This window comes from Lepidochelys kempii, chromosome 8 (assembly GCF_965140265.1).
Source record: "Lepidochelys kempii isolate rLepKem1 chromosome 8, rLepKem1.hap2, whole genome shotgun sequence".
In the NCBI taxonomy this organism is placed as follows: domain Eukaryota; kingdom Metazoa; phylum Chordata; order Testudines; family Cheloniidae; genus Lepidochelys; species Lepidochelys kempii.
The window spans coordinates 105,822,095-105,845,442 of record NC_133263.1 but is presented as its reverse complement, the minus strand read 5'-3'; the positions used below and the strand labels follow the sequence as shown (position 1 = coordinate 105,845,442).

Sequence of the window (23,348 nt, the reverse complement as noted above, 5' to 3'; positions counted from 1 at the left end):
ACTGGTGCCATGACAGTGCCCCCCCCGCCCACCCAATGCCAGGAGACAGCCCTGAAATGACGGATTAGGAAAGAGAGGCCAAAACTGGGATGGCAGCGAGGTCGGCCTAATGCAGAAATAAGGTTGGCCTCAGACCGCGCGGGTTTCTAATCCTTAGGCCCTGCGCCTGCTTTCCCCCATCTGCAGCGGTGACAGTCCTGCCTATGCGGCCAGGAAGGCAAAGCGTTCTCCACGTCTCAGGGAAATGAGAAAACCAAATGAAGTCAAGTTTGCTACCAGCAAAGGGGAAGTGTGACTTGGCATCACGAGCGCTGTGTTTAACATGCCAGCGAGGGGTTTAGAATTGAAGTGCTTGCACACAATTTAAAAATAGACAGTTTATTAATCTAAACGGCAAGTGTATGTAGAAGAGGCCTCGAGATTGACATCTTTGGGATTAGTTTAGCCCTGCGTTTTTCCAGAGGTCATCGCCATGGTGCTCAGGAAGGCTGTGGAATAAATGGGGCCAGCATGCTTCCCGGGACCGCACGCTAAAAACTAATACATAACGTTTAATTTACTGTCTCCAGAGCTAGCCCGACCATTTTTCACATAATCATATTGGATTAGAGCTACCAGCGGCTGTGGGCGGAGTGGGGGGTGGAAGGGATTGGTCTGCTGGGACGAGGGAGGCAGGGGGGAACGTGGTGTATTTTTCTCGCCTGAAGATGACGTGTTTAACCCCCGCAGCACCGGGATGGTCAGCTTATTTCAGGAGGGACAGGGTGTTCCACTGCAACAGGAGGCTGTCTTGCTTCCGAATCGCTGAGCTGACCCAGACTCAGAGCTCTCAGAGACCGAGAGCCGAGACCCCAGCCCTTCATTTTAAAGCACCGTTTGCAGTCTCAGGACTTTTAAATTCCTCCTTGTCCCCTTTTTTTGGGGGGGTGGGGTTCCTTTTTTTTCTAACAGGAACTCAGTGTTTTTCAACAGAATTCCTCCTGCAGCTTCTGAGAAATATTAAAGAGCTGCTGTAGAAATAATTAACCTTGGCACTAAGAAGGAGAAAAGGAGACCCAGCCTTATACAGCAATGTTGGCAGCCCAGGACAAGGCAATGTATTGTGGCAAACACAGCCAGAGGCAGGAGCCTAGAGATGCTCCATATGCCAAGCCTGCCCCACTTTCTCCAGTCACAAGATCACCTGAAGTGAACAAACATCCCTCATCCAGGGCAGCCATATCCACGCAGACTCCCAATCGAATTAAGGTTACAATCAGGGCTTTCCATTAAACTCTGCTTGGGTCAGGGTGATTCCCTGCTCCCTGATGAACAAGGGATTAACTCCAGCTCAGCTTCCCTCTCCCCTGGCAAGGTGCTCAGGGAAGGGCTATATGAGAATCCCGTAGGTTGACCACTTAGGGTGTGTCTACACTGCACAGTACACCCGGGCTCTGACTCAGGTTTGAGCCAAGCCCCCCTTCCATCCACACCCAAATCAGTCTGACTCGGGTTAGAAAGCACCCCGGACCCACGTCCTAAAAGACCCTTCTAAGGGAGTGGGTTAGAGCCCAGTCCAAGCCCTGTCATTTTGCAGTGTGGCCACAGCTCAAGTCAGAAGTTCTGCATCATGCAGTGTGGACACATTAGCATGGCTGTGAGAACTGGGTCCAGCAATTATAAACCCAATTGATAATGCAGTGTGGACGCTCAGATATGGGCTTGGAAACACTGAGTCCACAAGCCCAGGTCCCCCAGACCCAGGCTTACAATGCAGTGTAGACATGCCCCGATTGAGATCAGGGTCCAGTGGGGCCCTTGAGGCTCACATCTTGCCAACTGGCCATCTTTTTTCTGCTGAGTCATTTTACATGCTGTTTCCAGCTGCTCATACCTTTCCAAAAAAAGTCACATTTTGGGTTCAATTGTTTCCATGTTTAATGTCAGCCCAAAGGCAAATGTTTTGGAAAGTTCTCCTCCCTCTACTGTCTTTTAACAGTACTGTCCCCACATTTGGCCTGGACATTTCAGATGATATTCTTCTATCCCGTTGCGGACTTACCTGCCTCTGAGCAATCATTTGTTATTGTTGCATCCTACCGGATGTTCCTCAGAAACAAACACTTGGCGAGCTGGATTTTCAGTGGATATTTTTTAAGATTGCTTGCTTTACGATGTCTCTTACGCAGAAGTTCGGGCTGGGTCTACACTAGAAATGCTACAGCGGAACAACTGCCGCTGCACTTCTGCAGGCCTGTAGTGGAGACATTCACTACAGTGACAGAAGGGATTCTCCCATAACTGCAGTAAATCCACCTCTGCGAGAGGCAGTAGCTATGTTGACAGAAGAATTCTTCCATCAATCTAGAACTGTCTACGCTGGGGCTTATGTCAACTTATCTATGTCTCTCAGAGGGATGAATTTTTCACACCCCTGAGCGACGTAGTTGGGTCAATGTAACTTTCTAGTGTAGACCAACCCTTAGCTAATTTGTATTTTTCATAGACTTTTTCCTCAAACTCCCCTATTACTAAAGTTAAATTATTACTGGATGTATGTCCTTTAAGTATTGTCACACTAGTCCTGTGATGTCCCATAAGCGTTGGGTGCACTGAATTTATACTTCCCCGCTGTTGATTTGAAGGCTATCAATATATTTCTTAAGTCACAATAAAAATAATTTTTTGATTTTTTCCATATCCTTGTGCAAAAATTTGTGTTTTTCCAAATGCTTTGTATTAAAATGTATTCAAGAGTAATAGTGAATTACAATATAATGTGTATTAATGAAGCATCTTTGTTAGTGAGATGTCATTACCGAGACATTTAGTGTAATTTAAGTGTATGCTGGTACACAATGCTTTTTATTCTTGTTGTACATTGTTATGCTTTCATCTGTAGTATCCTGTTTGAGGATGTTTTCTAGTGTGTGTTTTGGGTTTCATGCATTCTATGTGTCTATTCAGTGCTACAAAATGCTACAAACATCTTTTTTACAACCTTAGATAAACGACCTGATAATCTATTCTGATCCTAAAAGTAAAGACTTTCTCCCAGTGCACTAGGGGGCAGAGTTAAGATTGCACTTGCTGACTTAACTCTCACATTTGACCGTGTCCATTCTGCAACCTTCACGTTACGTGAATGCATGTTGATGTGTTTTCTCTGTAAACAGGTCATCAGACAGGGAGGTTATGAGACAGGACCCCAAGCTAGGATGGTGCATCTCATTCTAGGCTATCCTTTCCCCTTTCCAGATTCCTGTCCTCTCCTCCCACACAGCACCATGCTGTGCCTCTTGCATCTTCGCAGCCTCACTAGGAGGGAGTGGGAAAGCAATGGGCACCTACCTGCCCATTGCTGCCCCTGCTGGAGAGCTCGAGCTTTACCTCTGCAGCACTGCCAGCCACATGCCCGTGCCACATGGAAGGCCCTGAACACAGTGGAATCAGCGCAGCTCCATGAAAAGGAGGGTGTGGAGAGGCCGGGCAAGGGGTCAGAGGGCCCATGTCCACAGCAACCTCTGCAGCAGGCCCACAAAGAAGGGATCTGAGGGCAGGATGGGTGAAGGTTACAGCGTAGCAGTCTGCAATGACATTGCACCACCGTTCTCGCCCAATATGTAGGGTTTCCATACCGGTCGTGCAGGCCCTGAGGCTGCAGTGATGGTCGCAGAAGGGCTGCGAGGATGTTCTGCTCCTTGGCCCCAGGATGGGGAGGAGGATCCCAGCCCTCCTGAAGGGCAGAGCAGCTCCTATGTGAACGGGCTGTGTACAGGGCCTGGGATTCGGCTGTGGGAGCAGACCCCCTGTTGCTGCTCTCTCAGACCCAGCCCTCCCGTGATATGGCATGTGCTCTCCCACACCCAAGAGGCCAAACCAGCACGCTGTCAGCCGGTGCTAACATGCCCCCTCTGGGCCTGTTACAGTGTTTATTGGCCAGCGACAATACATTCCTGCTGGGAATGGGAAAGACCTTGACACTGCCTTTGATGTATCATTGCTCTGCCTTGCTCACAGTGTAAATTTCTCCTTTCCTCTCTTTCTCTTGCAGTCAATTTTGTTGTCAGCCTCAATCAAGCGGGAAGGAGACTCTCGGACAGCATCGCCTCACTCCTCAGATGATATCCATCACTCAGACAGATACCAGGTGAGACAGCAGCCAGGAACCAGCCAGGCAGTGCAATCCGTTGGTCTTAGCACAGGACTAGGAGCCAGAAACTCCTAAGAACTACTCCCAAGTCCCTCCATGACCTTGGCCTAGCTCCTCAACCTCCCTGCCCCTGTTTCTCTGTGTGGAAAAGGGGGATATTAATACTTCCCTCTCTCACTGAGGAGCTGTGAGGCATAACACATTAAGGTACTGCCCTTTGAGATCCTAGAAAGGGCTGTAGACATGCAAATTATTACAAAAATTAGGTCATCCAAGTCATATTATTTAGTATTATTAGCAAAGAGCCAGTCTTCTGGGATGCCCCCAAAGCATGATTACGCACCATAGAACTGTCTGGGACTTCTGGCTGCATTGCATCATGGTGTGTGGGCATACAGGTCAGAATGCAACAGAACACAACCCCACAGGGTTAGTGCAATACAATGCAAGTTAAGAGACATATTGTACTCTCAGTTGTGTGTTTCATTGATGTGGATTGAGGGTAATTTGTGGCCTCTATGCCTAATATATAGCCAGGCCTGAATCATGCACATAGGACTCAAATGTATAGCCATATATGCATGGTACAGTCAAGGAAAATGTTTCCTGCTGCCTCCCCGATTTACAATTTCCCTGTAAAATGACACTGATCAAAGGCTCAAGAGAGGTAACATTCAGTCATGTATCAATGGTCTGTTTATGATCCAGTAACTCACACCCGGTCAGGGCTATCAAAATGGGAGCTCTACCTCATTAGGGAGCAGAGAATTCCAGCACCCTAATGAGATAAACAGCACCTGCTTCTCGCTGTGGAAGGTCCAGAGGAATCTGACTTTAACATTACCACGTTGCACGTGAAAATTCTAGCTTAGCTTATTTGTAGTGGTTTCTAAAATCATATTTGTTATACCTTTCCTCTCCCTCTGAACTCTATGCAGTTGGGTTCATGGCTTGCAAGGATCCTATATGTGAAGAGATACAAAAATTAGTTCCAATAACATTTTTTTAAACTTTCTAAATCATTTTAAAGAGATTTCTCTGTGAGATCCGGAACTTGGCACACACAGAACACATGCCAGCATGGAGTGGTGCGAACGGCTCAGTGACACTGGTCTGCAGAACTCACCTCTGGCTTCTGAGTCGTAAGATAGTTATTTCTTGAGCATCCAGAAACATTTTCATGCACTTCACAGACATGCAAGGACATACTCCCTGCCCGCAGGAGTAGATGGCCTTGGTTTGATATTATGCAACAAGTAAAGGTCAAGGGTGATGGGGGCGGGCAGGGGAGAGGAAGGACAAGGGGTGGTGACAATATGATCACGAGGTTGCTCCTGCAAATGGATCCTCATGGGCAGGTCCCCACTGAATGAAACATCATGCAGGAATCTGTCTTAGGATCAGGGCCCAAGGCATGCATACATCATGACTGTGCAAATTATTATTATTATTTATTGTTTAATATTCACTGGTAACTATTCTGCCCTTCACTTCTTGAAGGCCCATCTCAAACCCGGGCCAACATACCGTGCATCCCGCCCAATGCAGTCATGTATTCCATATCTGTTATCAAACGTGAGCCTGACTCCCCATGTCCCTGAGTCACTTACACCAGTGCTAAGGGAGTGTCGGACAATTCCATTCTGATTTAGCAGAACTTTATCCCCCCTTTGCCGGGTGAAAGCAACAGCTCATGGAACCGGGCAGCAGAGAAGCAGGCCCAGGTGTGAACGAGAAATGTTTGACCAAAATATGCTGCCCTCTCTCCTGTCACAATACTTCTTTCTATTAAAACAAAAAGTGAACTTTCAAAAACAGCTCGGATGAAGTTTTCTCAGTGGTCCTTTTTGTGATGTACAAACCTGGGCCTGGAGGATGTGGAGTGGCCTGTGCTCTCAGCTTCTCATGAGTTTTAGGCTCTGTGAAATTTGTCAGCATAATTTTGTGTTCTCCCGTCGCTCAGTACAAGGATTTGCATTGCACCCCTCCTCCATGTGCTGAGTCTAGCTTGCCTGACACATCTGAAGTTTGTGAGTGTGTTTTATGAGGGGTTGCAGCCCCTTAATGCAAATGCATAATGGGAATTATAACTCTGCGCTGCAGGGAGAAAAGACCTCGGGGTCTGATTTTCATTTGCACTGCGGCATGCCACTCTGGTAGCATAAAGGGACCTTCCAGTGGCTGCCAGAGCGGTGTAAATCCTTTGTGTAAATGAGAATTTGGCCCCTCTGAATTGCTCTGGAGTCAAAGAATGGTGAAGCCTGATCTACTGGCCCTCGTGCAGAAGAATCTCCCAGTGATTGAAGGGCTGCAGAACTGAGCTTTTCATGTGCAGAAGTGTGCTGTGATGATACCTGCTTCTTAGAGCTGCAGCACTAGTAATTTTGCATTGCAAGTTCCTTGGGTTATTTATGACGTAATAGAGACGATACAAGGTATTAGTAAAATGTTGGAGCACAGACTTCTGCTCTCTGGATTTTCAGAGGTGAATTCCTAAGGTTTGGCCTTAATAGCCCTCTGGTCCTTTTTACAAGCCAATATTTAGCGGAGATGGAGATTTGGTAATAGGAAGGTTAAAGAAATATTGGGGGGAAGGTTGAGCTGATTACTTCCCTGGAGGATCCCGTTCTTCCAGATATACTCTGAAGTAAGCAAATGCAATTCCCATGAGAGTCTGTGGATCAAGTGCAGCTGGGATACAAATGATAAGGTGCAATCCACCGCAGGTGTAAGCAGATCAGAAAACAGGAGTAAGTGGCAAGGTGGTGTAACTTGAACCAGTTTGGCATTCAGTGGGTGTGAAGGATGAGCATGACTTACACACTGAACGGGAGTGCAGCTGATAAAGCAACTAACGTGAGAGTGATAAAGCTGTTCAAACCGTCCCCCACCCCCCAGCTACACAGGGCCAAATTCAGCATTAGCGTAAACAGGCACATCTGTTGATTTGAATGTAAGTTGCACCCTCTTTTGCCAAGAGCTGAATTTGGTCACCACTGAATGCCCTGTCTGAGCAGGTTGCCTTGCTTTCCTTCGTACATCATAGAATCATAGAATATCAGGGTTGGAAGGGACCTCAGGAGGTCATCTAGTCCAACCCCGAGCTCAAAGCAGGACCAATCCCCAACTAAATCATCCCAGCCAGGCCTTTGTCAAGCCTGACCTTAAAAACCTCTAAGGAAGGAGATTCCACCACCTCCCTTGCTAACCCATTCCAGTGTTTCACCAACCTCCTAGTGAAAAAGCTTTTCCTAATATCCAACCCAAACCTCCCCCACTGCAACTTGAGACCATTACTCCTTGTCCTGTCCTCTTCTACCACTGAGAATAGTCCAGAACCATCCTCTCTGTAACCACCTCTCAGGTAGTTGAAAGCAGCTATCAAATCCCCCCTCATTCTTCTCTTCCGCAGACTAAACAATCCCAGTTCCCTCAGCCTCGCCTCATAAGTCATGTGTTCCAGTCCCCTAATCATTTTTGTTGCCCTCCGCTGGACTCTTTCCAATTTTTCCACATCCTTCTTGTAGTGTGGGGCCCAAAACTGGACACAGTACTCCAGATGAGGCCTCACCAATGTCGAATAGAGGGGAACGGTCACGTCCCTCGATCTGCTGGCCATGCCCCTATGTATACATCCCAAAATGCCATTGGCCTTCTTGGCAACAAGGGCACACTGCTGACTCATATCCAGCTTCTCATCCACTGTCACCCCTAGGTCCTTTTCTGCAGAACTGCTGCCGAGCCATTCGGTCCCTAGTCTGTAGCTGTGCATTGGGTTCTTCCGTCCTAAGTGCAGGACTCTGCACTTGTCCTTGTTGAACCCCATCAGGTTACTTTTGGCCCAATCCTCCAATTTGTCTAGGGCCCTCTGTATCCTATCCCTGCCCTCCAGCGTATCTACCACTCCTCCCAGTTTAGTGTCGTCCGCAAACTTGCTGAGGGTGCAATCCACACCATCCTCCAGATCATTTATGAAGATATTGAGCGTCCATTTGCCAAGCAATTAATACCCAGTGTGTAACTTGCATCATCTTTGTGACACCACTGAATTGGGGCCCTGGTGTCTTTTGAGACCTTCCGTCGTGCTCCTTGATACAACCATAGCCTCAGCCTACAGCCACTGAGCTGCTGGCCTTTGGCAGGTACAACATGTCAGGACCCTACCTGGCGTACAGGTGAGACGCCTACCTTAGCAGTAACCCTAAGTACCCTTTCATTCGGATTGGAGCGAGACGCTCCTGTAGAATAGAGATGGGCCACTGCGGCCGTGGTTGGATCCGGAGCTGGTTTAGGAAGGCTGGGTTCGAAGGTTCAGGTTCATGGTACTGAAAACTCATAGGGTTTTGGTTCCAAATGGTGGAAATCTCATGAGATCTTTTAGACTCTAAGCCGGGGTAGGCAAACTTTTTTGCCTGAGGGCCTCGTCTGGGTATGGAAATTGTATGGCGGGCCACGAAGGCTCACGAAATTGGGGGTTGGGGTGCAGGAGGGCATGAGGGCTCCGGCTGGGGGTGCAGGCTCTGGGGTGGGGTTGGGGATGAGGAATTGGGGTTGCAGGTGGGTGCTCCGGGCTGGGACTGAGGGGTTCAGAGGGCGGGAGAGGGATCAGGGCTGGGGCAGGGGGTTGGGGCATGGGAGGGCACCAGGGGGGCAGGCTCCGGGTGGCACTTACCTCAAGCAGCTCCCAGAAACAGCAGCATGTCCCCCTTCCGGCTCCTATGCGGAGGTGTGGCCAGGCAGCTCTGCACGCTGCCCTATGCACTTGCACTGCCCCTGCAGCTCCCATTGGCTGTGGGTCCCAGCCAATGGGAGCTGCGGGGACAGCACTTGGGGTGGGGGCAGCATGTGGAGCCCCAGGGCTGCCCCTACACGTAGGAGCCGGAGTGGGGATATGCCGCTGCTTCCGGGAGCCATGCGGAGTGGGGCAAGACCTCGACCCTGCTCCCTGGCAGGAGCTTGAGGGCCAGATTAAAATGTCTGGAGGGCTGGATGTGGCCGTAATTTGCCCACCTCTTCTCTAAGCTCGTTGGGGCAGGAGCCATCTCCTCTTGTGTTTTATACAGTGCTGAGCACGTCAGCGCTCAGCAAACGATCCTAATCATCAGATGGTTGCGCACAATTTATGCCATGCAAATCTTGTGGGATCAGCTATTCTCTTGTGAGATTTCACCAGCGTCTGACCTGGAAAATGGGCCCAGAACCAAATCCGAACCTGAATCATCCGGAAAGCTAAGGGGTTTGGATTTAAGATTAAGGTTTGGCCCATAACTATTAAAAATATCCCTCCTCTGAGCTGATGCCTTTAGACCTGGCCCCTGCCAAAACGAACCCCCCCCATCCCAGCCAAACCAAGACAGGAAAATAGACTAACTCTGAATGCAGTTCATTGGAACTTGAACTAAAAGGGAACAGGTTTGAGTCAAAGAAAGTTGTTGATTCCAGGATCACATATCTGGGACTTTACCTTGGGAAGATTATGCATGGAGAACCCAAGGCTAAACAGCCCTCAGGAAATTCACTCTCAGCTCCTCTCACACATGCACTCCCAGGCACGCCACCCTGCCTGCCACGCACCCTCCTCTGTTGAGTGGGGCCACTTTACACCACTGCAACTTTCTCGCTCGGGGTGTGAAAAAACACCCCCCTGAGCGCTGCACGTTTCAGCGCTGCACGGTGCCAGTGTGAACAGTGCCCCAGCGCTGGGAGCTACTCCCCTCGCGGGGGCGGGATTTTATAGCTGCGACTACACAGCCACATTAAAGCAGTGCTGCGGCCGCGCTTTAACCTTGCTAATGAAGACGTGCCCGGGGAGAGCAGCCGCAAAGGCAGTCGTGGCTACAGAGAGGCTCCAAGGTCTGATGAACAGATTTGGCCCCAAACACTGCCCAGCACAGAACTCCCCCCCTGTGACAAGCCCATTCATCAGAGCTTGGTGCAGGACCTTTGGCTTGACCATGATGTTGCAAACTGGTAAAGCACAGTGATGTGAGGTCTTTCTCGATAGAATGCTTCTGTGAACAAGTGGCTCTCTGGGTGTTTTCTGGAGGAGGGGAGGGTGCTTGGCAAACACGAACCAGGAGGCTTTTCCAAGCACAGCAGGGTAGGGAGAAGGTGTGAAAGATGGTGCAAAGCTGGGAGTGAATGAAGGAGATAAAGGGAGTGGTCAGATGAGAAGCGTGGGCAGATGAAGGAAGAAGCTTCTTGCTGCCGCCCCTGAGAGGGAAGGTTCATGCATGACTTGAGATGATTATCGCGGCTCCAAATCTCTTCCCAGCTGTCTCATTTCTTCCGTTGTCACAGGCATTTCAGCCCTGTTCATTTGCTTTGGGCCCAATCCAGTTCTCTTTCTGCACTCAAATCCCCCTATCACTGAATTCAGTGGGAGTTTTGCCTGCATAGCGAGTAGGGATCAGGCCTTGTCAGTTTCCTTGCTAGTATCTATCTACCAGCATTGCCAAGGGAGAATAACAAAAAACTCTAGAGTGAAACACTCCTCCTGCCTTAAGGATAACATTTCAGGCCTTCTCTGCAGGGAGAGAACACCCTGAATGGGTTAGGTAAGCCTGCTGTGGAATATTTGTGGCTGAATAATACATGAAGTAAGTAAAAATGAGTGGCTGAAATCCTTGTCCAGCAAAGCCTCACCTCTCTCTATTTCAAGGAATCTCTGTTGAGGTTACAGGGACAAACCATCCCGATGAGTCGAAAGAATAGTAAATATGGCAGGCGACCAGCTTGGCTTAACGGTGAAATCCTAGCGGATCTTAAACATAAAAAAGAAGCTTACAAGAAGTGGAAGGTTGGACATGGGATGGTGTTCCATGAAGGAGGAGTGCTGGGCAGAGACGGGCTCCACCTTACGAAGAGAGGGAAGAGCATCTTTGCGAGCAGGCTAGCTAACCTAGTGAGGAGGGCTTTAAACTAGGTTCACCGGGGGAAGGAGACCAAAGCCCTGAGGTAAGTGGGAAAGCGGGATACCGGGAGGAAGCACAGGCAGGAATGTCTGTGAGGGGAGGGCTCCTGCCTCATACTGAGAATGAGGGGCGATCAGCAGATTATCTCAAGTGCTTATATACGAATGCACAAAGCCTTGGAAACAAGCAGGGAGAACTGGAGGTCCTGGTGATGTCAAGGAATTATGACGTGATTGGAATAACAGAGACTTGGTGGGATAACTCACATGACTGGAGTACTGTCATGGATGGTTATAAACTGTTCAGGAAGGACAGGCGGGGCAGAAAAGGTGGGGGAGTAGCACTGTATGTAAGGGAGCAGTATGACTGCTCAGAGCTCCGGTACGATACTGCAAAAAAACCTGAGTGTCTCTGGATTAAGTTTAGAAGTGTGAGCAACAGGAGTGATGTAGTGGTGGGAGTCTGCTATAGACCACCGGACCAGGGGGATGAGGTGGATGAGGCTTTCTTCCGGCAGCTCGCAGAAGCTACTAGATCGCATGCCCTGGTTCTCATGGGTGACTTTAATTTTCCTGATATCTGCTGGGAGAGCAATACAGCGGTGCATAGACAATCCAGGAAGTTTTTGGAAAGCGTAGGGGACAATTTCCTGGTGCAAGTGCTAGAGGAGCCAACTGGGGGGGCGCTTTTCTTGACCTGCTGCTCACAAACCGGGAAGAATTAGTAGGGGAAGCAAAAGTGGATGGGAATCTGGGAAGCAGTGACCATGAGTTGGTTGAGTTCAGGATCCTGACACAGGGAAGAAAGGTAAGCAGCAGGATACAGACCCTGGACTTCAGGAAAGCAGACTTTGACTCCCTCAGGGAACGGATGGCCAGGATCCCCTGGAGACTAACATGAAGGGGAAAGGAGTCCAGGAGAGCTGGCTGTATTTCAAGGAATCCCTGTTGAGGTTACAGGGACAAACCATCCCGATGTGTCGAAAGAATAGTAAATATGGCAGGCGACCAGCTTGGCTTAACGGTGAAATCCTAGCGGATCTTAAGCATAAAAAAGAAGCTTACAAGAAGTGGAAGGTTGGACATATGACCAGGGAAGAGTATAAAAATATTGCTCGGGCATGTAGGAATGAAATTAGGAGGGCCAAATCGCACCTGGAGCTGCAGCTAGTGAGAGATGTTAAGAGTAACAAGAAGGGTTTCTTCAGGTATGTTGGCAACAAGAAAAAAGCCAAGGAAAGTGTGGGCCCCTTAATGAATGAGGGAGGCAACCTAGTGACGGAGGATGTGGAAAAAGCTAATGTACTCAATAATTTTTTTGCCTCTGTCTTCACGAACAAGGTCAGCTCCCAGACTGCTGTGCTGGGCATCACAACATGGGGAATAGATGGCCAGCCCTCTGTGGAGAAAGAGGTGGTTAGGGACTATTTAGAAAAACTGGACGTGCACAAGTCCATGGGGCCAGATGAGTTGCATCCGAGAGTGCTAAAGGAACTGGCGGCTGTGATTGCAGAGCCATTGGCCATTATCTTTGAAAACTTGTGGTGAACGGGGGAAGTCCCGGATGACTGGAAAAAGGCTAATGTAGTGCCAATCTTTAAAAAAGGGAAGAAGGAGGATCCTGGGAACTACAGGCCAGTCAGCCTCACTTCAGTCCCCGGAAAAATCATGGAGCAGGTCCTCAAAGAATCAATCCTGAAGCACTTACATGAGAGGAAAGTGATCAGGAACAGTCAGCATGGATTCACCAAGGGAAGGTCATGCCTGACTAATCTAATCGCCTTCTATGATGAGATTACTGGTTCTGTGGATGAAGGGAAAGCAGTGGATGTATTGTATCTTGACTTTAGCAAAGCTTTTGACACGGTCTCCCACAGTATTCTTGTCAGCAAGTTAAGGAAGTATGGGCTGGATGAATGCACCATAAGGTGGGTAGAAAGTTGGCTAGATTGTCGGGCTCAACAGGTAGTGATCAATGGCTCCATGTCTAGTTGGCAGCCGGTGTCAAGTGGAGTGCCCCAGGGGTCGGTCCTGGGGCCAGTTTTGTTCAATATCTTCATAAATGATCTGGAGGATGGTGTGGATTGCACTCTCAGCAAATTTGCAGATGATACTAAACTGGGAGGAGTGGTAGATACACTGGAGGGCAGGGATAGGATACAGAGGGACCTAGACAAATTGGAGGATTGGGCCAAAAGAAATCTGATGAGGTTCAATAAGGATAAGTGCAGGGTCCTGCACTTAGGACGGAAGAACCCAATGCACAGCTACAGACTAGGGACCCAATGGCTAGGCAGCAGTTCTGCGGAAAAGGACCTAGGGGTGACAGTGGACGAGAAGCTGGATATGAGTCAGCAGTGTGCCCTTGTTGCCAAGAAGGCCAATGGCATTTTGGGATGTATAAGTAGGGGCATAGCGAGCAGATCGAGGGACGTGATCGTCCCCCTCTATTCGACATTGGTGAGGCCTCATCTGGAGTACTGTGTCCAGTTTTGGGCCCCACACTACAAGAAGGATGTGGAAAAATTGGAGAGAGTCCAGCAAAGGGCAACAAAAATGATTAGGGGTCTGGAACACATGAGTTATGAGGAGAGGCTGAGGGAACTGGGATTGTTTAGTCTGCGGAAGAGAAGAATGAGGGGGGATTTGATAGCTGCTTTCAACTACCTGAGAGGTAGTTCCAGAGAGGATGGTTCTAGACTATTCTCAGTGGTGGAAGAGGACAGGACAAGGAGTAATGGTCTCAAGTTGCAGTGGGGGAGGTTTAGGTTGGATATTAGGAAAAACTTTTTCACTAGGAGGGTGGTGAAACACTGGAATGCGTTGCCTAGGGAGGTGGTGGAATCTCCTTCCTTAGACGTTTTTAAGGTCAGGCTTGACAAAGCCCTGGCTGGGATGATTTAATTGGGTATGGGTCCTGCTTTTGAGCAGGGGGTTGGACTAGATGACCTCCTGAGGTCCCTTCCAACCCTGATATTCTATGATTCTATGATTCTCTGCTATTTGAACCGCAAGAGTGAGCCTCTACCCAGAAACAGGCTGTAGCTTAATTCAATAACGATGTAGAAACAAGAATCAGCAACTCTTGTTTGCAAAAAGAAAAGGAGTACTTGTGGCACCTTAGAGACTAACCAATTTATTTGAGCATAAGCTTTCATGAGCTTAGCTGTAGCTCATGAAAGCTTATGCTCAAATAAATTGGTTAGTCTCTAAGGTGCCACAAGTACTCCTTTTCTTTTTGCGAATACAGACTAACACGGCTGTTACTCTGAACTCTGATTTGGTAACTGAGTGTGCTGTAAAAACATGACCACTGCATTTCAAATCCCAGAGAAAAACTGCAGCATGCTTTAGGGGTTAGCATCATGCAAGATTTAAGCTAAGTTGCTAACTCTCTCTAAGCATTTATGTGGCAAAAATATATAAAAAAATTACCTAGAAAAAGTGAAAGGCAGAAATGTAGCATAAAGTAGGCACAAAATGCCGGTTTGGTTGAAACAAACAAAAGGGCAGTTGTTTTTAGAAAAGCTAATATGACTGTTTTTGTGACGTTAAGGGGTTGGGGGTAGGAAGCAGATTTTGTTTAGGTTGAAGCCTTCCACAGCTTCATTGGTAACCCACATATTGCAGCCTTTGGCTAGTCTACCAGCGCCTCCAGGTGAAACTGACTAGAAAGAGGAAGGAAACTGAGGAGTCAATTTTGAGTGTCCAAGTTGAGCACAATGCAAAAAAAAAGAAAAGAAAAGAAAGCAGAAAATGAAATCAGATGATTGCCGTTATTTGGGTTTTAGTAATCTGAGGTGTTGTTAGCAACTCAGGGAAAGAAATATTGCTTTAAAATAGGATTTTTAATCTGTGCCCCTTATGTCTAACCCTGTGCATTTCAATAGGAGGTAGTTACATGTCTGTATTTCTGCCTTGACAGATGGATGGAAATGTGCCAGTTAGTGTTTTGGTTGGCATCTCTCTCACACACAGACCAGCTTGGAGCCTGATCCTGTTCATCACTGAGGCCCAACTCCTCCAAGATATTAGGCTCCTGACGTCCATTGATTTCAATGGATGTTAGGAACCTAACTACTGTACCTTTGATGGTCTGGGCCGCAGTGACCCCAGATCCCATTGAGATCAGTGATAATTTGAGAATGCTTAACACCTCACATGTGATGCTCAGCACTTCACAGGTTCTGGTCCTAATATACTAAACCAGGGATTTGGACAGTAAAGCCCCAAACAGAGCAAAATGGCACGTCATCTGAGTGGGGTGCATCTGTATAAAAAAACTCTAAAAAGCCAAACTCCCTCTGCCTTCATATGAGCTGCTTGGATAGTCTAACAGCCCCTTGATGTTCCAACAGCCACAACCACTAATATTGCTTTGATGACCTCTGACAAAGAGATCAAGGAATCCTGTATTGTTATTGCAGAGCCTCGTTTCCACTTTCCTCTCCCCAGTTCCTTCAGTCCAACCTGTCTAGTTTTTATAGGCCACGGTCTTCTCTCTTCCTACTCAAGGATAACACATAAACCCTCCTGGCAGATGTGTGTTTGAATGATAGAGTGTGAATGAATTCCCTTTGGTGCCCACTAAACTCCAAGTTGTGTTAGCGGTTTTTATACACAGAAGGACAAATATTAGCTAATTGTGATGCTCTGGGTTCTGGCATTAGTCGCTAAGAGAGGTTCCACCAACGACCTGTGTGCATCAGATAATATGGATAAAGCTTCTAACAAGACACCAATAAAACACACCCGCAGGAGGCTTACTGTACTAGAATGAATCTGGCAGCTGAGGCTTTGCTTGAAGCAAGAATTACCCTTTTTCAAAAACCTAATAATATGCATTTTACAGCTGTTTTACCTACCAAACCAGTGTCTTACAATCTATGAACCATAGAGAATTTCATTCACTCTGCAGCTTGTGGTGGGTGCAGCCACTCAAGAGACATTCTTATGTCATTTGTTGGTTGTCTCATTAATCAGAATAAAGCAGGCAAGGCGGTCATTGCTTAGGATGGTTGGTGGCTTAGAGGGTAGAAATCTGAAAGGGGTTTGAAAAAACTCCTCCCATACAAATCTAGGCTGATCCCACTTCGATGTCTCTGTTACATCTCCCCGACCCAGTTGACTTCAGTGGAATAGCATGGGCATAAATGCAAATGGAATTGGAATTCAGGGTGTGTCCACCCCTCTTACCTGTCTGTACTGGGGTTACTGGCATAAAACTGCTCTACGTACAAACATGAAAATAAACTTCAGTTGAACCCCAAATGCTTCCTTTTATTTTTTCCTCTTCCTATTTGTGAGTAATCTCACCTCAAGCAAGGGAGGAAAGATAGACAAAGGGTCAATTATTTCAGGACTGTTTAGATATTCTGCAGTGTATTGACCTGCCATCTTACCCTGTATCCCAGCTCCATCTTACTTTACAGTGTATTTAAAAAATGCTACAAAACCTTGCTATTCTCCCACCGTTACAGTGGGTGCATTGGGAACACTGTGTGGGAGATTCCACGATATTCCAGCAATTCAAAAAAACTGGGTTTTAGGAGAACATTTGGACGGTCTTAAAGATTTAAAAGGGGTTTTCTTGCATTGGTTAACCTGTTTTTTTCAGCATCCCTTCAGCAACGTAGGTCTTGATCCTGCAAACACTTTCACTTAACTTAACTTTAAGCACACAAGTCTTCCTACTGACTTGAACAGACTTTTACTCCTGTGAGTAAAGCTAATTATGCATATAAGTGTTTTGAGGATCAGGGCCTTACACAGCAGAATAGAGAACACCTGTTTGCATTAGTCATTTTTGCAACCATTAGTTGTGACTTCAAAGCAAGGGCACAGAATAATAACCTCTTTATTAATTGCAAACGACTTAGTTGGTAAGATCCTTTGTCACACCCTCAAATTTTTCTGGCGGAGCAGAGCCTAAGTGCCAACCGACTGAAATGCGTGTTCTGTGTTCGTGTTGTGCTGGAATGGGGCTACAGCCGCGTTGCTAGAGGTGGGTTTCTGTGGCATACAAGTTCTGGGCAGTCTGACGATATTTAATAATATGCAGGCGGGCGCGTCTCTGTGGCGGCAGCCTGTGGAGATGTATCACCACTGTCAGGGCGTGCGGGGCACCTGCCATTTTATCGTCAGCTTCACCATAACTTGGCGGTTTTCCTTATGCCCCAGCTCCCCCTCAGGTCCTTCCAAGGGAACTGGAGCTTTCACTTTTAACTAAGCAAGTTGCTGGCCCTCGTGGGACTGAGGAAGGCTTGAAGACAGGCCCCCGGGGGGGGAGCAAACTGCGCTCCTTTGTGTCCAGCTCTCCTGATGGGTGCCCAGGCCCATGACCTGGGCAGGGAGGGGCACAGGACTTTGCATTGCCGGGGTGTGGGTCCGGGCCCCATGTGCTGGCTGGCTGGCTGGGGGGAGGGGAGGGGGTGCTAGGGTGCAGCTGAGCCTGGCCCGGGGTGGGGGGGGGGGTCCCCACCGGCCGGCCTGCCGCCGCCTGCCGGTTGCTATGGGGACCGCCCGCTCCTTCCCCGCTGCCTCGTGAACTTTCACCCCGCTCGGCGGCGGGTCACATGACCGGGCCCAACATGGCGGCGGCCGCTGGGAGCTGATCGGAGGCGCCGGCGGGGCCGCTCTCCATCCACCGGCATCCCCGGCCGCCCGGGGGGCTCCGCTCCGGGGCCCGGATCCCCGCCCCACCGCGTGCCGGCCGCGGCGCCTGCGGCTATGCAGAGCGGGAGGAGGGGGCCCTGCGGCGGGGGCCGGGAGGAGGTGGGTGCGGGGCCTGCGGGCGGGGAGGCGGGTTTGTTTACATCGGGGCTGCGGGGGCGGGGAGCGAGCGGGGTGTTTACATGGGGGGGGGGGAGTAACCCAAAGAGGACGTCTCGTTCTCCCTGTGGGTCGGGGGGTGTTAGGGTCGGGGGGGGGGGCTGTCCTCGGCCTTCTCTCTCCTCCGCGGTCACTGAGGAGGGCCAAGGCTGCGAGTCGCCCCGGGGTGGGGGCACTGCCCAGCTTCCTCCCCAGCCGGGCGCTGACACTGCTCTGCTCTTGTTCCCTTTGCAGACCTTCCTGAGAGTGAGAGCGAACAGGCAGACCAGGCTGAATGGTGAGTGCAGCGGGGACGGTGCCCCTGTGTCTTTCGCTGGCGCAGTCAGGAAGTTTCAGCCTTTCCTTTTTTTTCCTCTCTCCCTGGGTGTTACTTTGAAGCATTACTTGGTTCCTTTCACCTTGCTGTTTAAAAGCCCTGTTTTTATCATCTTCCCCAGTCAAATTGTGCCAGGTTTACAGGCCTGTTACTTTCCTCCCACTCCTCTGCCCAAAAAACAGAGCATACAGAATAATTTCTGATTCCTTTAACCCCATTATCAAACTTACAATGAAGAAATGCATGTATGAACAGTAATCTAACTTTTGCTGAGCACTGAGTTGTTTTTGTATATTTTTACGTATTTGCTTGGTAAATAATTGAAAGTAGCATTTAATACTGGGGTGTATCACTTAGGCTGCACTCCTACAAGTTCTTCTATAGTCTGCATGCATGGAACATCTTCCAGGTTTAGGATCTTAGCTATGACATGTCATTTAGGTCCCAGTCCTGCATTATGATTAATGCAGATGGGCTGCTGTAGCTGTAGCTGTATGGACCAAGTTTCAGGGTCAAGGCCTTAACAGTAAATGTTTATACTAACAATTTTCAGTGTACTTGCGTCTATGGTGTCTATCCAGATCCTCTGATTTCCTCCCCTCAGCCCCCTAGAAATGTTGATCCACCTGTTTCATTGTACTTCTGAGTGTGTTTTGGAAAATAATAAATATTTTTATTTTGTGAAAAACATTTTACATTTAAAAATCAAATATTGCCATCATTTTCTTTAAATGACAGGTTTCAGAGTAGCAGCCGTGTTAGTCTGTATTCACAAAAAGAAAAGGAGGACTTGTGACACCTTAGAGACTAACCAATTTATTTGAGTATAAGCTTTCGTGAGCTACAGCTCACTTCATCGGATTTCCATCTCAGTGCATGAAAATAAGTCAGTAGAACATTCTTTGTTTTGTTTAATTCAACTAAAGCCAATTCAGTACAACTTCACGGTGAAACCTTGAATTCACGAAGGTCAGAAAATTCAAAAGTTACTATTCACATAGCAATAGTAATATTTGAATGTGTAATTTTATATTGATGTTTACTATTAAACTTGCTTAAATATAGATGATGCAGCCAATTTACAGTTCCTGGGAGATTTTTAACTTGGAATTTCTTGACTTTTGATGGTTCAAAAATACACCCACAAAGCTGCATTGATGTAGTTTTTACATTGAATTACCTTGTGCTGCTTCTAAGCAAATAGAGGATTTCAACAAAATAACAGAAGATCCTAACTGAAACTCTATTTTGGTACTAGTATATACGTATAATCTGTAATATTGAACCTTAGCATTGCGCTAAAGAAACGAAAAGCGTGTTAAGCAAAATCTTTAAACTTTATTTCAAAACCCAGAGTCATTTTTTTGTTTTAAGAGTCCTGTGCACTTGCTCTCATTGTCAACTGAATCCAGGGGAAGCATGAACATTTTCAAATTTTTTCAACACAAAAAATAAATCCGATAAGTGTTCAGTGATGGAAAATGCCTCTTTCCCATGCATGGGAGTCTCAGATGGAATTCCATCAACCGTTCTTGCCACACAAATCACCTGTGGACTGAGCAAAAACTTCCAATGCTTATTCTAAGAGAGATATTTTAGCACCCCTAAATTTTGCATCTTATAAGTACTCAAAATTTTTGAGCCAAGCTGTGTGGTTATGATATTATCTCTAGTACAAGACTACTGACGAAACGAAAATTATGCTGTTGTCTTCAGTAGAGCCAGGGTTTTGCCCCAAGGTAGGGCTGCAGTTTAGTCTAAGTATAGGATAAGGAGCCTGGAGCTCTTAAATTGTAGTGCGCTCTGCTACTGGCTTGTTTATATGAACTTGGCTGATCATTTAAAACGGGGTGGTTAGACTTGTAGATTATTTTTGTCACTTTTTCTCTGAATCTCCTTTATTACTGCTCTATCCTTTTTGGGGCATCGTGACAAGAATTGAACACAGTATTCCACGTGAAGGTGTCTCGTTGATTTATATAATGGTATTATAATTTTGGTCATTCTTTATACATCCTAATATTGTTTGCTTTAACCATTGCTGGGGATTGAGCAAAGGTTTACAGTGATGCCCAGGTCCTTTTCCCAAGTAGTTGGTTAGCTTAGAACCCAGCTGTGTACATGAGTAGTTCAGTTTATTCCTTCCACTGTGCATTACCTTGCATTTGTCAACACTGAATGTCACCTGCTATCATATTTCCCTCTAGAGTTGCTCAGTCTTCTCTTGTATTAACAAATGTTTTTGTGATATTTTACCACCTTACAATTCATTCCCTTTTCCAGATCATTGATGAATACATATCTAAACACTAGTCCTAATAAACATGTTGAATGTTTACCATTTATTAATCTGTTTTCCATCTCTTGGCCAATTTCTAATCCGTAAGAGAACTTGACTTCTCACCATACGACAATTTAGCATCCAAACTCCAAGTTAGTTTCCTTATTAGCTTCTTATGTGGGACTTGGTCAGAAGCTTTTTGAAAATCCAAATATATTGTCATCTGGTTTTCCTTTCTTCATCATTTTCCTGACGCTTCAAAGAATTCTAATAGGTTAGAAAGTCCGATGTTTCCTGTGCAGAAACCGTACTAATGTGTCCCTATTGTACTGTATTCATCTAGATGTTTTTAAATTATTTTTAATTGTTATTGCAACCAGTTTGTACCTTGATGCTAAGGTAAGGCTCACTGATCTAATTCCAGGATCATCTATAGTGACTTTCTCTTACAGAGAGGGATAAAAGATTTGCTCTCCTCCAGCACAGTAGCTGATTTTAATGAGCGTTTGTTTTCTGTTAACGGCTCAGACATCTTATTCCTACATCCCTTCAGAACTCTTAGATACATATCCAGTTCTGGTGACTTATTGCTCTTTAATCAGTCTGTTATCAATATCAGCTATCAAAGAAGAGTAACAGGAGAGAAATATGGCTTCTAAGGGTAAATCTAGACTGCAGCTATAGACCTGGTAGCAACATAGTTGATCCCCGATGAAATTATGATAGAGTTTACAGTTGGAGTAGATTGGGGCCTAACCTAAAACTCCTGATAGTCCAGAAGTTTAGTTCTATAGGTCAAACCCTTTGAATTGCAAGCAGGATGGAAGCTGATGCAGGTTCTGGAACCCAAGTTTAATATGCTTCATGTGGGAGACACCAAGTGGAAATCTACATTCTGTACTAAAGTTTCCGATTGATTTTTGAGCACCAGTCCAGCATCTTCCACCTGTGCTAAACTCATGTTGTGTTGTTTGGGAGGGTCTCGTGCACGCTTTTTGTAGATGGGATTATGTGTCCTTCAGAATGTATACAAGATCCCAAACAGTTTAAATTCTGACCATCTGGAGAACTCTCCATTCTCTTGCTCTCTCCTGTTCCTGAGCTGGCTTTACCGCTACCACTGCTGTCCATGTTCTCCTGGATCAAGCATTCTTCCCGATGGCTGCTCTGGGCCCCAGAGAGTTTCGTGTGAGTCTCACCAAAGTGTTTCCAGCCCCGTTGCCAGCTAATACACCAAAATATTTTAAATGTGTTTTTGTTTTTTGACTGCTATTGAACATGAAGGTAGGACAAGAAATAATGGGTTTAATCTGCAATAAAGAAGATTAAGATTCGATATCAGGGACACTTTCCTAATTATAAGGATAGATATAGGCTTCCAAAGGAGGTTATGGAATCCCTATCATTTGAGGTGTTTAAGGTTGGACAAACACCTGTCAGGACTGGTCTAGGTTTACTTGGTCTTGCCTCCGTTCAGGGTGCTGGGCTAGATGACCTCTTGGGGTCCTTTCCAGCCCTATTATTCTAGGATCTTTGTAAAAACCTCAGGAGAGCTGTAAAAGGTGGATAGGCTCATATCTGTGTCTCATTTACAGCTCCCTCTCCAGGTAAGTCTGGGAGTCTGGCTGAGTCCTATGCTGACACTGACCCAAAACCTGTTATTGACTCTGTGCTGATGGATGCCTGTTGAAGCCAGTTGGGCTTTGTGTGCATGGTCTTCTGCGCCTGCATGGAGGGCCACTGAACTGTGTTGCAGGACTGAAGCTGCCATTAGCAGTTCTTGCTTCCATAGTCAGGGCAAAAAATGACAGCTCAGTGAAACTAAGGGAGAGAATATAGGATTTCTTTTAAAATGACAATATCTGTACTTAGTTTGTTTGGGCTGTAGTAGTGTGTCCTAAGTAGCTGCTGCTTATTAGGTCTGCACTCAGTGAACCGCCAGACCACCCAAAGTACCATTGATCTTTTTTGGCACTTTGTATTTTAGTGTTTTACGTAGTGCTCATCACTTTGGCTTCTCAGATAAGCTAGAACTTCCCCTGGTGGTTGATAAATTCTGTACTCAATTGCTTGACTGCACTTTGATTTGTTATGGAATATATACAAGAAACCAAATAACGAGTATCCTCCGGTTTATTGCTAAAAGTCAATAATCGTATAGTACAGGAAGAAAGGTTCAATACGATACCAGCTTCTGAGAAGCTATCTCATGCAGCATTGTTAAATTCACCTTATACAGGTATGCTCCCAAAGTTACACGTTTCAGCTGGTAATATTTATAGGATAATTCTACAAGTTACAAAACGCTTTACACATCGCTAAAATCCAACCCACCAGTTCATCTGTGTTACTTAGCATGTTGTTCTGTACCTTCCTTATCTTTATTTTGGATACTAGCATTCCAGGTGCTGGTCTATGAAAGCCCCTCCCCAGCTTGTACTGGTGCAGAAGGTTAATGTATTTTGCCTTGGACAACTTTTCTAATGCCAAAGCTGACATCAGCTTTGTAAAGTGTTACGGTATACTTAGCAGAAGTGAACAGGATATAGAAAGACATAGGCCAGTTCAGGCCATGTACCTGGTAGAAATACATATACGATATAATGTTATATTGATATTGTGTGTAATAAGTATATATTGATGATATATACACACACACACGGCCCTGGTTAGAGGATGTTCTCTGATACTAAGGATCTTACAAAGGTAGCAGTGAAAATTAAAACCAGGTCATTCGCTTCACCCTCCAGCTGAGATGCTTTGTGGGAGATGTGATCAGAAGTGACTGGGAATGTTTAGGCCAGGAAAGGAGCAGCCACTGATCTGGGAGACCGTGTTACAGAAAGATGGAAATTCACCTGCCCAGCCTCCCTCA

At 46.7% G+C, this 23,348-nt stretch overlaps 1 protein-coding gene across 2 annotated transcripts in view; it reads left to right on the top strand.

The window, feature by feature from the left end:
- The window catches only part of RNF220 (ring finger protein 220), a 330,305-nt gene that overhangs the window by 242,473 nt on the left and 64,484 nt on the right, over positions 1 to 23,348 (top strand). The window contains exons 6-7 of one of the 2 annotated variants that reach the window (XM_073357946.1): positions 4,034 to 4,129; positions 18,111 to 18,153. In XM_073357946.1, the coding sequence (XP_073214047.1) occupies positions 4,034 to 4,129; positions 18,111 to 18,153 (139 nt within the window). Of the gene's footprint in view, positions 1 to 4,033; positions 4,130 to 17,606; positions 17,820 to 18,110; positions 18,154 to 23,348 lie in introns of those variants that run through there. The other variant, XM_073357945.1, reaches the window with a different exon arrangement.